Source organism: Mirounga angustirostris, unplaced genomic scaffold, assembly GCF_029215605.1.
Source record: "Mirounga angustirostris isolate CCGP_5_RB_7025 unplaced genomic scaffold, mMirAng1.0.hap1 SCAF_5, whole genome shotgun sequence".
NCBI classification, from domain to species: Eukaryota; Metazoa; Chordata; class Mammalia; order Carnivora; family Phocidae; genus Mirounga; species Mirounga angustirostris.
In genome coordinates, this window is record NW_026991713.1 from 30,105,664 (window position 1) to 30,121,799 (window position 16,136).

The 16,136-nt window shown below is 43.3% G+C and overlaps 2 protein-coding genes across 6 annotated transcripts in view; both read left to right on the forward strand.

Annotated features, from left to right (window-relative positions):
• Positions 1–8,604: 8,604 nt before the first annotated feature.
• POC1B (POC1 centriolar protein B) overlaps positions 8,605–16,136 on the forward strand; it is a 93,424-nt gene continuing 85,892 nt past the window's right edge. Inside the window, exons 1-2 of one of the 5 annotated variants that reach the window (XM_054506890.2) lie at positions 8,605–8,927; positions 9,595–9,679. In XM_054506890.2, the coding sequence (XP_054362865.1) occupies positions 8,913–8,927; positions 9,595–9,679 (100 nt within the window). In that variant the 5' untranslated portion in view covers positions 8,605–8,912. The other 4 variants (XM_064590802.1, XM_045872877.3, XM_064590803.1 and 1 more) reach the window with 4 other exon arrangements.
• GALNT4 (polypeptide N-acetylgalactosaminyltransferase 4) lies at positions 9,957–15,311 on the forward strand. The gene has a single exon (XM_045872876.3). The coding sequence runs from the start codon at positions 10,208–10,210 to the stop codon at positions 11,954–11,956; it is 1,749 nt and encodes a 582-aa protein (XP_045728832.1). The 5' UTR covers positions 9,957–10,207; the 3' UTR covers positions 11,957–15,311.

A 16,136-nucleotide genomic window follows, 5' to 3' on the forward strand; every position in this document is an offset into this window, starting at 1 on the left:
ACCCCTAGAAGCTGCAGTGGGTGCCAGATGAAGAAAGGGAATGTTTCTATTTCCCCCATCCAACAGGAATGGTGGATCTTATTCTCTATTTCCCCTTCCTTCTCATTTGCTAAGAGGTTTCTGGCTCCTGGGTTGTAGCACGGGGGAGAGGCGAGGGGTGCAACGAGGAAGATCTCACCTGTATGGACACTCCAAAGTAGTATGGTGATGGTTCCTGCTCTTCAGATGTTTAAAACTAATTTTCCCTGGGTTTGAGCCCAGGCAGAGCTATCCTCATGGGCACTTCTGCGGGTTCTCTGAGGACCTCACTGGCACATTGGGCTGGACTCCCTGTGATGTGAGCAATGCATTTTCTCTGTATGTCACTTTCGGGTCCTCCCCAGCTCCTGGGACTCCTGGGCTTTCTTGGGCTGTAGTACTGCCCACCCCACCCCCTGCCCCCCTCCCCCACATGGGTCACATCTGGTCCTGGAAAGATACTCTTGTATCCTTGCTCCCAGGGGGAATAGTCTGCTCAGGGCAGCCTGGTCTCTGCCCTCAGAGCAGCCAGCCAACCACAGCCTCTTGCTTTTTGATTTTACAGGCATGTGTCACATCGCATCACTGTGCTCAGCAGTCCCCAAGAGTTACAAATCTGGAAGACGGCCTAATCTCCTCGCGGCAGGTTTGAGGGTAGGAAGAGATATCCCCTACCCTTCCCCCACAGGTATGGGAAGGGGAACTGGGGAACAAACACACTGATATTCTCTCCACAAGAATCCTCTTATTTCCGAACTCAACCTGGAGACGGATGTTTGTTGAAAGTCACACAACTGGTTAACTGCATCCTCTTTGCAAGTCCAGCCCATCCCATTAGAATGTGGGGTGCTTACCACCTATTGTCTTGAGGCCTCAGCAGAAATGGAGACAAAAAGGGTGGGGAGAATCCCTCTGTAACATCCTAACCTTTATACGCACCTTACCCCAGGTAGAATTCTAGAATTCACTGCTGTAGAGACAGATGCTGTACAGATGTTCGCTAAGGTGCTGGTAGTCCACCAATGTACTTGATTACATCAATTCTTCTACTGAGCTATAAACTTTGAAATTCAGTGATCGAGTCAGGTGAACAGAACTGGAGATTCGTGGACTAAATCCAGCTGGCTGAGGGGCCTGGGGACCTTCCTCTCCAGCTCATGTTTCCATACAAGGAGGGACCTCCCTAGAGGAACACTTCTGGCCTCTCCCCTTTTGCTTTCCCTATCCTGGGATGGGGGTGGGTTTGAGGGGGGCTGAGAAGGGTGGGGGTGGAGTTTCCTGGAGAATTGAGAAGAAAGGGGGGCCCACACAACTCAGCCTCTGCCACCCTCCCCTCTCTTCACATCCTTCTGTCTGCAAAGTGGGAATATCCTGGTTTGCTCTCTTGGCGGTAGGGTAAACTGCTTTGTTGGGGTAGAAAGCTGAGCTGGGGAAGAGGAGGGTTAGATCAATTCAGGATCCTGCTAGCAGGACTGTTTGGTTGTATATTTCAGCCAAATCCTTCATTGTTATATCATCAGTATTACAGCTGACATTTTGACTTCCATCTGTCTGACACCTATAGGACTCAGTGGCTTCTCCATTTTGGTGGGAAAGAGAGGTCTTATTCGGGGCTCACTTAAACACCATCACAAGCTGTAGCAATGATTTTTTTTTTTTTTTTTTTTTGGCCCACATCAGTCTTTAAAAATTTCCAAATCAGCATACAACTTTTAAAATCAGGTAGATTTGAACTAAAATTCTAGATTTCCAGCTTATCATAATTTCAGTGATTTGGTAGGGGTGGCATTCCTCATGGAAACAATTCCTGAGATACTATGTAGTGGCTCCCCCTTTAGCTGAAGCCTGAACTTTCCCATTCTCCCCAATTCCCAGCTAGCTAGAGTTGCTAGATTTAGCAAATACAAATACAAGATGTCTAGTTTAAAGTTGAAGTTGAGATAAACATTGATTTTATTGTATTGTTATTAGGGTAAGTATGTCCCATGTAATTCATGCAATTCGTTTAGGGTAGGTACCTCATTCTGTGTCTAGCAACCCTACAATCTAACCTCCTTCCCTCCTTCTTGTTATCTGCTTGGGTTTAGAAGGTAAGTGTTTCCTACTCTTATACCCATTTTTGCTTATCTTTATATGTTTAATACTTAATATACTGCCTGGCTCCTGGTCGTGTGCTCACCACGTTTGCGGAATATAGTCTGGGGACCAAAATTCTGTCCCACAGAGAATGTCACTAAGTCTCAGAAGAGGAATAAAAAGCAAGTTCCAAGATGAACTCATCTTGGATAAAGACTCCACATTTCCGGTGATTCTAGGGGCAGCGCTGAACCAGAATTCTGGACCATCGACTTTTAGGCTTGACTGGGTCACTGGCTAGCTGAACGGAGTTGGTCATGTCAATGAGCCTTCCTGGAGTCCTGGTTTCCGATCTCTTCATGGAAGGAATTGATCAACTTGCTCCCCAGGACATCTGCCAAAGGGAACGTTTATGATTTCTCCCTTATTTTGCATATTCATCATAGAAAAAAAGATCAGCATGGGCGAAATTTGACATCAGTATTTGTCAGCAGCACAAGGAGAAAAGTCAGTTAATGACTATGTAATTGGTGATAATAAATCAGCAGACATATGAATGGGCTACTTTTTTGTGTCCTTAGGCACTATTTCAAGAACTTCTGATCTCACACAGGAAATAGAAGCCTAGAACCTTAGACATGTATACAGTATACTACTTATTTTAGAGTTTAAGATGTCATTAACTAACACCCACCATGATTTGATAACAGCTACTTAGAGGGAAAAATATATAAATTATCACATCTGATGCCAATTCAAAAAACTAAAACAGTGATTAATTTTTTTTAATTTGAGTATAGTTGACACACCATGTTACATTATCCTCAAGTGTACAACACAGCGATTCAACCTCTCTATACATTATGCTCTGCTCACCACAACAGTAGTTACTATGCTAAACCAGTGTTTTGTTTTGTTTTTTGAAAAAGGTATGTCTTATAATGAAGAAACTTTGGTATATTTGGTGGTAAGTTTAGGAGATCGCTAATTACCTGAAACCTTATGAACAGCAGGAGATAAGGCCGGAAGGGTCGATCAACATTTATTGAGCATGTATGTGCTAAGTTTCTCAACCTAAGCACGATTGACATTTGGGGCTGGATCATTGTGGAGGCTGTCCTGTACCTGGTAGGATGTTTAGCAGCATCCCTGATCTCTACCTACCAGATGCCAGGAGCACTGTACCCCCTGTTGTGATAACTGTGTCTCTAGACATGGCCAAACATTGTGGGATGGTGGGGGGGCTGTCATAGTTAAGAACTACTGATTTAAATTATCCAATTGAGTTAAATAGTTTACAATAACCCAGCAAAGTAAGGTCTCTGCAGTCTTCACTGTGCCAAGGTCACCCTGCGGTCTATGCAGACCTGGTGGGAGCCTCCTCCTTTGTCACTCTGGTTTCCACTTAGCCTCCAGGCTACCAAGGAGTGCAGCCTGTGTCAAGTGTCTCAGGCGACTCCACCATAACAGTTTCTTCTACTTCTTCCTGTAACCCGCCCCCCTGCCAAGAGACTCAGACTGAGTCTGCGGGGCTGGGGAAGCTGAGATATCACAGTGCTGTTGTCTGTTCTGCCTCCCTTCTCTGATGACAGGTATGTACTCAAACTTTGAAAGGGTCAGGAGACAGAGGGCTAAGAATCTAACTCCTATCAAGCCCTTGCTATCTGCCAGGCAGCAGATGGTAACACCTTATATTACCTCTGCGTTACTAAATTCTAAAATGGATGACTCTCATTTATTTAAATGAAATGAATGAAAAATTTCAGGCTACTGTCTGAGATCTTGTATGGCATATGTAGGTTTAAAACCCTCTTGGGAGCTATCCTGGTGAACACTGAAACTGGCTCCCATATGCAGAGGGCAGGGAGAGAATGAAGAAAGCAGCAGGTAGGTGGTAGGTGGCAATTTTAATAACAGCAAAAGGAACTTACATAAGAGGCTTGTCTTGGGTGGCAGTAAGGTAAATGGATCCCTGTATACACCCTCCAAATCTTAAAAGCTTACCCAGTTAGGACTGGGTTTGTTTACCTGCACCGTGCAGGTGTTTTCAACATCACATCACCATCTCAAGGCTCTGTCCTTGGAGAAGCCTCTGGGAGCGGGAAAGCGGGAAAGCAGAACCTCCATTCCAAGGACAGGGGAGGGGGGGAGAAGCCTCCAAGTGCCCAGGTCTAGCCCACTGGTCAGTGTACAATGTGATGATTTCTATTCAGGTATATTGCAAAATGTTTACCACAATAAGGTTAGTGAACACATCCTTTACAACACATCGTTACCATTTTGTTGTTGTTACTGTTCTGGTAAGAATGTTAAAGCTCTACTCTCATAGCAACTTTGAAGGATCCAATACAGTATCGTTAACTATAGTCACCATGCTGTGCATTAGATCCCTGGATAGTATTCATCTTATAACTGAAAGTCTGTACCCTTTGACCAACATCTCCTCATTTTCCCCGCCCATCTACTCTGTTTCCATGAGTTTGATGTTTTTAAATTCTATACATGAGAGATCATGTAGTATTTGTCTTTCTTTGACCTTTTTCACTTAGCGTAAAGCCCTCAAAGTCCATTCATGTTGTTGCACATGGCGAGATTTCCGTCTTGTTTTCATGGCTGAATACTATTCCATTATATATGTATAATTACATATACCCCATCTTCATCCATTCATCTTTTGATGGACATTTAAGTTTCCATGTCTTGGCTATTGTAAATAATGCTGTAACGAACACGAGCGTGCAGATACGTTATCGGTATCCTGTTTTCATTTCCTTTGAGTATATACCCAGAAGTAGGATTGCTGGATCATATGGTGTTTCTATCTTCAATGTTTTGAGGAAGCTTGGTACTGTTTCCCAGAGTGGCTGCCCCAGCTGTGGTGTCACCAACAGCACACATTTCCTTCCCATCCTCACCAACACACGTTAGCTCTTGTCTTCTTGCTTGGAGCCATTCTAACAGGCATGAGGTGATAGTTCACAGTGGTTCTGATTTGCGTTTCTTGGATGCTTAGTGATGTTGAGCACTTTTTTCTGTAACATTGCCCTGTCTTCTTTGGGAAAAAATGTCTATGCAGTTCCTCTGCTCATTTTTTTAAAATCAGATTTATGTTTTTGCTACTGAGATGCTTGAGTTTTTATGTATTTTGAATATTGACCCCTTATCAAATATATGGTTTGCAAATATTTTCTCCCATTCCATAGATTGCCTTTTCATTTTGTTTCTTTTGCTGTGCAGAAGCTTTTTAGTTTGACGTAGTCTCACTTATGAATTTTTGCTTTTGTTAGGAGAGTTTTTAGGAGGCAGAGGAGGAAGAGGGCCTGTCAAGGGGCAGGAACCCCAAGGACAAAAAGATGGGAAGATGAACCTTATTGTGAGGATATAGTTGATAGGATTTGGAATCTGAATGTCCATTGAAAGAAATCATTGATGGTCTACAAAACAAAATAAAAACTGATGCTTTGATGAGTCAAACAGACCTGGTACTTCCTTTCTGTGGACTCTCCTGTACTGTGGAGCAACTGGATCCAGAGGACTTAACATTGCCTGGAAACAGGCTACAAAGTGGTTTCACTCTCTAGTGCCACACAAGAATGTGAACAGTAGATGGCACTTTTGTGCTATCCCTAAATTTTCAACCTTCGAAGGGAACTAACCTAAGAATGACTCCTGTTAACATAAAAACAAATTTTATGGTGCTCAAATGGATAAATTCGATTTCTGATTTGAGGGGAATCTGTAAAAGGGGAGCTAATTAAAGGATCAGTTTGTCTTAGGTAGTACCTGGCCTCCAATGATATCTTGGAGGTTTCCATAATGTGAAATACTTGCGGCTTTCTTCCAGATTAATACATTTGCAGTTTGGTTACTGCAAATGTTACTGTAGCAAGTGGAATTGCATGAATTCAAGCAGGCTTGAGGTTAGAAAAAAAATATCCCCAACTTTGGCCATGTTTCCAAATCTCTCTGAGCTTTTGCTGTTTGCAAAGGTGAGGAATAACAAACAAAACAAAGTCAAATCAAACATGGAAAAGAACCACGGGAGGAGCAGTTTGGACTACTAAGAGCAGTGAAATGGAAACAAAGATGTTCCTTTTTCTTTTTCTTTTTGTAAACGTTACTGTTAGGCTAGAATACAGAATTTTACATGCTTACAATGTGCTTGCAATCATGCAAAAGGCATCATGATTTAGTGATTGAGTGGAATCTGGAGGTACCCACTAAAATCTAAAGCTCTGCCACTTCCTGTGTACTTGGGGCAAGTAACTTCATGTCTCTGCATATCAATTTCCTCATTTAGAAATGTACATGGTGATAATAGCATTCTTGTGAGGATTAAGTGTCAAATTTTGTAAGTTACTTAGAGGAGTACTTAGCATGTAGTGAGCACACCATGTATTTTTTGATAACTAGAAAAAAAGTTTAAAATTTTTTACTAAAGGACTTAGAGAAAAATCTGTACTTAAAACCTTCTCTTTTCTTTTGAACTAGTTTCTACATCCCTACCTTTTTCTTTTTCTCTTAATCTGCTATACCCAAGATCAGACATATCCTGGCTGTGAGAAATCCTGAGGTCTTGGTCATTCCTCAGAGTTTCCAGAATTATTATTTTTGATTGTACTCAAATATATATGACATCAAATTTACCACTTTAACTATTCCTAAGTGTACAAGTTACTGGCATGAACTATGTTCACAATGTTTTCAACCATCACTAGTACCTATTTCCAGAATGTCATCATCTCAAACAGAAACTCTGCACTCATTAAACAATAATTCTCCGTTCTCCATTGTCCTCTACCACCTCTGGTAACCTCCATTCTACGTTCTGTCTCTATGAATCCAACTATTTGAGGTACCTCATATACACGGGATCATGCAATATATGCACCTTTGTGTCCGGCTTATTCACTTAGCATATTGCTTTCAAGTTTCACTCGTATCAGAGTATGTATCAGAATTTCATTCCTTTTTATGACCACATAACAGTCATTGTATGTACCTATCACATTTCATTTGTAGATTCATCTGTTAAACATGTGAGTTGTTTCCACTTTTTGACTGTTGTGAATAATACTGCTATGAACCCTGGTGCACAATTATCTGTTCTAGTCCCTGCTTTCAATACTTTTCTGTATAAACCTAGGAGTTAACTTATTGAGGAACTGCCCATTGTGGAACTTGTTTTCCACAGAGCTACAACATTTTACATTCAAACCAGCATCCAGCACTATTTTTAAGGATCTCTCTCTCTCTCTCTTTTTTTGAAGTCAAACCTAGACTGGGAATAAGTAGCAAAGCTTAGATGTTTGCCACAGTTTGTTGATAAGTTGCTGGTATTAACACTCTTGACACATGACCTCCTAGACTAGAGCAATGTTTCACAATGTACACAGCTTAAGACTCCCTTATTACATCTGTAGGGCCCTGATCCCATCCTATACATGTTGAATCAGCATCTCTGGGAATGGGGTCCCCTAAATTATCATTATGCATGCTAAAATATGAAACTCAGAAACGTAGGCTGTTGAGTTCTTGAGGGCAGTGAGAATATCTGCCACCTTTGTACCCCACAGAGCCAAACAGGAGACAGTCAACAAACTTATACTTGGATTGAACTAACACTGAAATCTAAAGGTATTTCCTATCTGCTTAATTGCTATGTACAGTATTTACTGAAACTAAATTCTATCACTAGACAACTAGAACACCTGTAATTAAGGTGTGCAGTATACCTTTCATCTACAGCGAACATGTATCTTACCAGGTGTGGCCCATTAGTGTCATCTTTTGCTGCCAATAACGTTCATCTTATATGTAATTTTCAGCTGAGTCCTTCATGCTTTGAGGTAGGGTAAAAAAGGATACGGACTTAGAATTGGAAGATGTGACTCTGGGATCGTTGACAATTATATGTAAAATATCTAGGAATCAAGTTTATAATTTGTAAACGTTGGTAACATTTTGTCACTCTATCAACTTCATAGTGTTGCCGAAGCGCAGAGATATTATGTGTAACAAAGCCTGCTGTACAAGGGGCTATAGTTACTATGTGGCCTAATAATTTAAACAAAAACAAAAAGTTTCTTTCCGAGGCTTCCTACAGACTTTAAATATGCTGCCGCGTAAGTCTGCGGCTCTAAAGCAAACGCTAATGAGCAGAGAATAGAAACACATAACAGAAAAACATTAAGCGGATGCACAACATTCATTCGTTCATTCGGTTAATCCAGCATCTGTATTCACATCACGAAGCGTATTGTGTGAAAATCAGTGATTAAATAAATTAAAATGTGTCCTCCAGAGGTTTAGTTCCTGTGCGTATATTAATAACTATCAAGCTGCCCAACTTCAGATCAAAACTCCCTTCCCCCGTCATTAAGCGGTTGGGGACCCTCTTCAAATTTGTGGGCGCTGTCTCTTTAACGTGTAATAGAACTTCGATTGCATCGATCATAGACCCTTTACCCTTCCTCCCGTCGGTCTCATTTCCATCCCGGTGACTGCCCTACTTCACAGTTTCAAGCCGCGGGGAGAGCTAAACGTTGGCTTTCGGGTCACACCTGACCCCGGGGCGTCCCGCCTGCCTGCCGGCTGCGGCCCGGATCCCTCCGGCGCCGGCGACGCCTCGGGGCTCGACTGGCCACGCCTGGAGCGCGGCGTTTGACTGGGCCGCCGTTGTTGTAGTGACCGGGAGGCGCCGCCGCTCTGGGCAGACGGTTCCGGGCGTCGCACGGTCCCCCCCCCCACCCCCCCCCGTCCTCTCCCTTCCCCCGGTTCCCCCCGCCGGCTGGAGCCCGGCGCCAACCGCGCCTCCCATGGCCTCCGCCCTGGTAAGGAGGGGCTGGGGGGCGCCTCCCCGGAGCTGTGCCAAGGGCTGCGGAGCCAGGTCGGGGCCGCGCTCGCACCTGGCGGGAGATGGAGGCCGGTGTCCGCAGCCGGGTCCTGAGCCGCGAGCCCCTCGCCCCTCGCCCCTCGCCCCTCGCCCCGGGGCGTCCACGTCTCACTCTCTGCTACTGGGGCCGACTTCTGGCCAGATCCCGGGCGCTTCTCCCCGCGTCCCGGAGCCCCGGACCGAGCCGGGGCAGCCCTATGGCCCCCAGAATTCGCTGAGGGTTTGCGTGGAGCGCCTGCGTCAGAATCACCTGGCAGGTTTTTAAAAAGTACCGAAGCCGGGCCCCACTCGCACCTGTGACTCCGAGCCAGCGGCCGGGGCCCGGGAACGTGCATTCGAATAAGTTGCCCAGGGGGCCCCGCGGGCGCGCCTGGTTCTGGGAAGCGCCCATGGCGGGTTTTGCGGGTTCTGCGCGGGAAGCCGGCGCCTGGCATCCCCCGGCAGGGGTCCGGGCGTGTGCTCGCGCGGGGCGCCCTGCCCCGCAGGCTCGCCGCCAGTGTGGCGGTTCCCAGGCCCGGCTCCGGGGGAGGAGACCGTGCTGATCCCGGGACTCCCGCGTCCGAGGGCTGCACCTGCTTGCAACACTTGACAACTTTCCTTCCCAGGAGGACCCCGCTCTGGAGCGATATTTTAAGGGCCACAAAGCTGCGATCACCTCCGTGGACTTTAGTCCCAACGGCAAACAACTTGGTAAGTGTTGTTCTCTCTTTTTGTGATGAGGTCGGAAACCTTGCCTCCCGTCCACACGGGGCCGCGGGAGAACCACTGAGGACCGGGGTGGAGGTTGAGAGCGGCGGGAGACTCGGGCACCTTGGTCGTGTCGGCCCCGGCGCCCCCATCCCAGCCCCGCAGAGTCGCCTACAGGCCTGGGCCAGGCCGACGACTTTCGCTAACTAACCACCAGGAGGAGTGAGTGGGAAGGGGAGGGGTTTGTCCTCGGCCCAGGGAGGGTGGGGTGCTGGCGAGAGAGTTTGTGAAAAGTTGTGAGAAGAGCAGGAGGAAGCGGGGAGAGAGGAGTTGGGGCTGTGCCGGAGGCCAAGGACTGAGGGGTCTCAGGTCACCCCTGGAAGCCCCCGTGGCTGGAAAGGAGCCGAGCGTCTGCGTCAAAGACGGGACCCGCTCGGAAGTTCGCTCCTACCTGAGCCGGGAACTCAAATCTGCGGGTCCGCAGCCCTTCTCCTGCGTGGTGACTCTGGTGGCCGCGTTTGCGCCCTGGCCATGAGGATCCGGATGGCCGTGAGGTGGACCTGGGCAGGCAAAAGCTGCCTGTTGCTGGCGCTTTTAACAGTGGCCTATATCTTAGTGGAACTCTCGGTCTCCACTTTGCATGCCTCTCCAGCAGCCGACCTTGCCAGGGAGCGGGGGCCAAAACAGCTTTCAGACCCCTGGGAAAAGGCAGAGGATTTGTCTCGTCCGCTCTACAAGAAGCCCCCAGCCGACTCCCATGCACTTGGGGAGTGGGGAAAAGCCAGCAAACTCCAGCTCAGCGAGGGTGAATTGCAGCAGCAAGAGGAACTTATTGAGAGATATGCCATTAATATTTATCTCAGTGACAGGATTTCCCTGCATCGCCACATAGAAGATAAGAGAATGTATGAATGTAAATCCAAGAAGTTTAATTATAGGAGACTTCCCACCACCTCTGTTATCATTGCTTTCTATAATGAAGCCTGGTCGACTTTGCTCCGCACCATCCACAGTGTTTTAGAAACTTCTCCTGCGGTCCTTTTGAAGGAAATCATCTTAGTGGATGACTTGAGTGACAGAGTTTATTTGAAGACACAGCTTGAAACTTATATCAGCACTCTTAATAGAGTGCGCTTGATTAGAACAAATAAGCGGGAAGGGCTGGTTAGAGCCCGCCTGATTGGGGCCACTTTTGCCACTGGGGATGTCCTCACTTTCCTGGATTGTCACTGTGAGTGTAATTCTGGTTGGTTAGAACCACTTTTGGAAAGAATTGGTAACGATGAGACGGCAATTGTTTGTCCTGTTATAGACACCATTGATTGGAATACTTTTGAATTCTATATGCAGACCGGGGAGCCCATGATTGGTGGATTTGACTGGCGCTTAACCTTCCAGTGGCATTCTGTCCCCAAACATGAAAGGGACAGACGGAAATCGAGAATTGACCCAATCAGATCACCCACCATGGCTGGAGGACTGTTTGCTGTCAGCAAGAAATATTTTCAGTACCTTGGAACATATGACACTGGAATGGAAGTGTGGGGAGGTGAAAACCTTGAGCTGTCTTTTAGGGTGTGGCAGTGTGGTGGTAAATTGGAGATCCACCCGTGTTCCCATGTGGGCCATGTATTCCCCAAGCGGGCGCCATATGCTAGACCCAATTTCCTACAGAATACTGCTCGGGCAGCGGAAGTGTGGATGGACGAGTACAAAGAGCATTTCTACAATCGAAACCCTCCAGCAAGGAAAGAAGCTTATGGTGATATTTCTGAAAGAAAATTACTACGAGAACGGCTGAAGTGCCAGAGTTTTGACTGGTATTTGAAAAATGTGTTTTCTAATTTACACGTTCCAGAGGATAGGCCAGGTTGGCATGGAGCTGTTCGCAGTATGGGAATCTCTTCTGAATGTTTAGATTATAATTCTCCTGACAACAACCCCACAGGTGCTAACCTTTCCCTGTTTGGATGCCATGGTCAAGGAGGCAATCAATTCTTTGAATATACCTCAAGCAAAGAAATAAGGTTTAACTCTGTGACAGAATTATGTGCAGAGGTTCCTGAGCAAAAAAATTATGTAGGAATGCAAAATTGTCCAAAAGATGGGTTCCCTATCCCAGCAAACATTATTTGGCATTTTAAAGAAGATGGAACCATTTTTCATCCACACTCGGGGCTGTGTCTTAGTGCTTTCCGGACACCTGAGGGTCGACCTGATGTTCAAATGAGAACTTGTGATGCTCTAGATAAAAATCAAATCTGGAAGTTTGAGAAATAGAAGAGCACAACGGCACTTTCTTCCTGAGCTGACAAGAGTTCCAAGAAAGTCAAAGAGCCGGTAAAGAACGTCAGTGAAGATTTTATTTTATCAGAAATCACCCACTGGTCATCTGCGAGAGCTCTGTGAAAGCTGTGTTCCATTTTGGTGTAGAACACTGAAAGTGGGTGCATAGAGAGCTGCTCTTTAATCTCTCAAAGTGCCTTACTGATGGGTTGTCTTATTTAAGAGCTTTGTCAATATGGTTTCTTCTCCTTAAAGAAGTTGACTGTGAATTGAGATACACAAAATGTTTAAGTGCCAGACTTAGTATTACAGAATGTAAAAGTCCAAGCATAATGAGGGATGAGTTATGTTGATGGGTAAGTTCACTACCCATCCCTTTAAAAACAGAACTCATAAATGTGCGGTTGGAGCTATTGCTGTTTTGATTGTATATAGGATTTGAATTTCTTTTAGCCAGCACATTAAATTTTAGGTGTTTTTTTTTTTTTAATTTTGATTTTCCTTTAATCAGCTAGAAATCAAAGAAAGTTGATTTGAAGGGAAAAGGCCTGGTTTAGATGTATGTTTCATTGGAAGAGGTCATTAGTTTGAATATGAATTTGGAGGTCTTTTTAACATGGAGACATCTCAGAAAAGCATACCCACGTCTGATGAAATGGGGAGAGATTTACATTCCATACTTGGTGAACTTGAGCTATTAGACTTCACTGATTTGTATTGATACCTCATATTGCTCTGATTTTGTAAGCTGTCCTCTCTGTGAACTCTTTTTTTGTGTGTGGGGGGCATTTTCTGATTGCACTTCCTTAAGTTATGAATGTACTGGAGAGGGACTCATTCACAATACTGTGCTTCCCTTTGTTAATGCTTAATCGTTTAAAGTAAACATAGTTGTTGGCTCTCTGAAGTTAAACCCAACTGCGTTTACTGAAATGTGTGAAACTGAAAGTGGGCCGCGTGCTACAAAGGCTGTGGGATTCTTGTAGGAGTCTTCCTGATTAGGACATTTAAGGATTTATCTTAAAACAAGGAAAAAGACTGTCTGGGCACTGGTGAATGCCACCTTGCAGCCTGTTTTCAGCACCTAGCATCAGCCTGGTACTCAGGCAGCTTTCATTAAGTGGGTGAATGGATGGATGGATGGATGATGAATGAATGAAAGGCTCAGCCATGGAATGTGATTTTGGTCCTGTCCTTTGACCAACAGACTGTTTGGGCCTCAGTTTTCTCATCTGTAAATATGGGTGCTGGATTAGATCTCAGAGATTCCTTCCAGCTCTGAAATGTTTTGATCACACATTACAATCACTCTTGCAGTCTTTATAATACTTTTTATGTCTTCACTTTTAACACAGATAATGTGGTTGAACAACATTCAGTTCAGTTATGAAGCTGGAAAAGAGGGACAGTTTTAAATTAAGTGAGGGTCGCCTGGGGGGCTCAGTCGGTTAAGTGTCCGACTCTTGGTTTCAGCTCAGGTCATGATCTCGGGGGTCATGGGATCGAGCCCCACGTTGGCCTCTGCACTAAGTGGGGAGTCTGCTTGAGATTCTCCCTCTGCCCCTCCCTCCACTCTTTCTCAAATAAATAAATAAATAAATAAATAAATAAATCCCTAAAAAATAATTAAGTGAGCTGAGCCCAACTGAAGTGGTTTAGTTTGGATTGAGTGGAAAATTGTTGTGGTCAATGTTTGTATTCATTTTATTTTGACAATTATTGAACCAATTTTTGTTTTTAGCTTTACTCTTCAAACTCTAAAAGTAATCTTTTGGGCTAAGAATATAAATATTTACCAAAACTAATTACCTGAGTAAAAGCATACTTTTTTTTTTTTAAGAAAAAAGTATGTTTACTAGTTTTATTTCAATGCTATATCCAGAAATCATAGGCTGAATTTAGAATTAAATCTCAATTAGTTCACTTTGGTCTAAATTTATGAAAAATGCGTACTCCATAGAGAATTAGATGACAGTACTCATAAGTAAAGTTGTTTTCAGTGCGTACATAATGATGGGACAGAAGGGACTTTGCAGAATGTGAATTTAAGGAAAGCTTTTAGGATAACCATTTTAAAAAGTAAAAGTGCTATGTATCTTGAATATTTTATTTCTCTTTTGCTTCTTAAAATGAAAATGTGTTAATAACTTTCATTAATTACCAACCTTAAAGTTTATCAAAGAATTGTCCAAATTTCATGTGCAATGTACATGGCCATGGGTGTAATTTAAGAAGGATTTATAAGAATACTCTGAATTTTGCAAAAATCGTTGTTTGATAGCAGTTGTTCTAAACCCACCCTCTCCTCTTGCCCGGTCTACTTTTTAATTTAAATTATCCTTTCTCTCTCTCTCTTTTTTTTTTTTTTTGTTCTTGTTAGCTCCCTATCAAATGGAAAAACTAAAATTGATGTATTCTGGAAGTACTTATTGGAATTACTTTTATTCCAGTATCTTGCTGCTCTTGTCAAAAGGTGAAGGGGGGGGGGGTACTGAAAAGCAGAGTACTTAATTGTTTACCTATTGCCTAAACTTCAGGCTGTGACCCATTCATCTTTTTGGAAGGAATTTTGGGATAGTGCTTTATTTATACCAATAACTTGAAAGTGTCCAGTTGTTCATTCCTCTGGACAGTGTATGTAACAGAAGAATGAGACTTTCATATTTTCATCTTTAGGCATTTCCAATTTAATTTCAAAAACATACTGTAAAATTACAAACAAAATTTATTTTGATTCCCTAATTCCAATTTATTGGTACCAAAGCTCTCTTCTGCTGTAGACCATGAAGAGTTGACCTTTTAAGTTACTTTACATACTAGTAACAGTTTCAGTAAAATATTTGGTAGACAAGAGGTTTCCATTTTAAATGGTCACTGTCATTTAGTGTCCAGTTCTTTGAGTAGATTGTCTAAATAGGCATTTCTAGCAGTCGTCTTTTAAAAAATTGATAACCTAGTCATCTGCAGGATCTCTGTAACTCAGAATAACTTGTTTGTGTAAGAAAATCTGTTTACTCCCCCAGGGGTAGGCTCCTGCATATTCATTGTATGTTGGCAAATCAAACTTTTCTAGGTTGAATACAAGAGGTTATTTTTAAGTTGTAGAGTCTTAGTGGTTTTAGGATCTCAATTTTAATTAATAAAATATTTAGTTTTGACTTGTTTGTCCCTTTAAATTGCTGTGTTAATAATATTTTTAAATGAGCACAAAGAATGTTGAGGTTCAGATTAATCTTTTGAACAATGAATTTTTTTCCTTTGTGATGAGCAGTTTCCATCCTTTTTTTTCCTTTTGTTAATGGTTTTTGCAATATTGATTAAGATATAAAATAAAATGTGTGGCTAATTATTTTTGCAAATGGATTCTAATAATTTTAGTCTATGGGATCATTGTTTCTGTGTACACATTTGTTGATGGTAACAGAGGTGAGTTAAGCTTGTAATTATTTTGCTTGTTTGAAATACAGACAGAATATTAAAAAGTCAAAGTTCCTGCATTATTTTGCAAGGTGTCATTAACCAACAAGCATTCTGAAGTGGTGTTAGCACTATTAATACATGCGTTAACTACTTGTAAACAAACAGGAAATGATCCTGGAGTTCTGGGACCCATTGGGGGCACTATAAAAGGAAGCAGGTGAGCGTCTGGGCACCTTAACACCAATTTCAAAACGCTAGGCTAAAAAGAAATAGGTCTATTCTGTAAACCACATAGCCTCACATTTCCCTTAACCTTCTCTCTGCATCACCCCATCCTAAGTACATTTCCTGTCCACCAATCATATCTCTCTTCCTCCTTAGTGATTCTGCCTAATGCCCTACACCCCTGCCTCTCCCCAGCCTGAGACACTGCCTGGGAATCACTATTCTAAGTGAATAGTGGGGATTCACTATTCTAAGACATCAGATGTCTTATAGCCACATTTAGGATATGTATAGTTGAGATAAACGTATTTTTATACTGACCTTTTGGTTTTTTTTTTTTTTACATAGAGTTTAAAGTGTTACTATAAATATGTATGTTATAATCTTGCTGTCTTACTAAGTGATGGCAACCCTGTGCAAATCATTTTATCTCTGTTTCAATTTCATGAAAGTGAAAAAAGACTGGGAAAATCATAGAGACAGTACATAGGGTTTGCCAGGGGTTGGTGGGGGCGAGGAGTAGAGAATC

Excerpts from the sequence above, each read along its gene's own strand:
- GALNT4 (XM_045872876.3), top strand. The coding sequence starts at position 10,208 with ATGAGGATCCGGATGGCCGTGAGGTGGACCTGGGCAGGCAAAAGCTGC.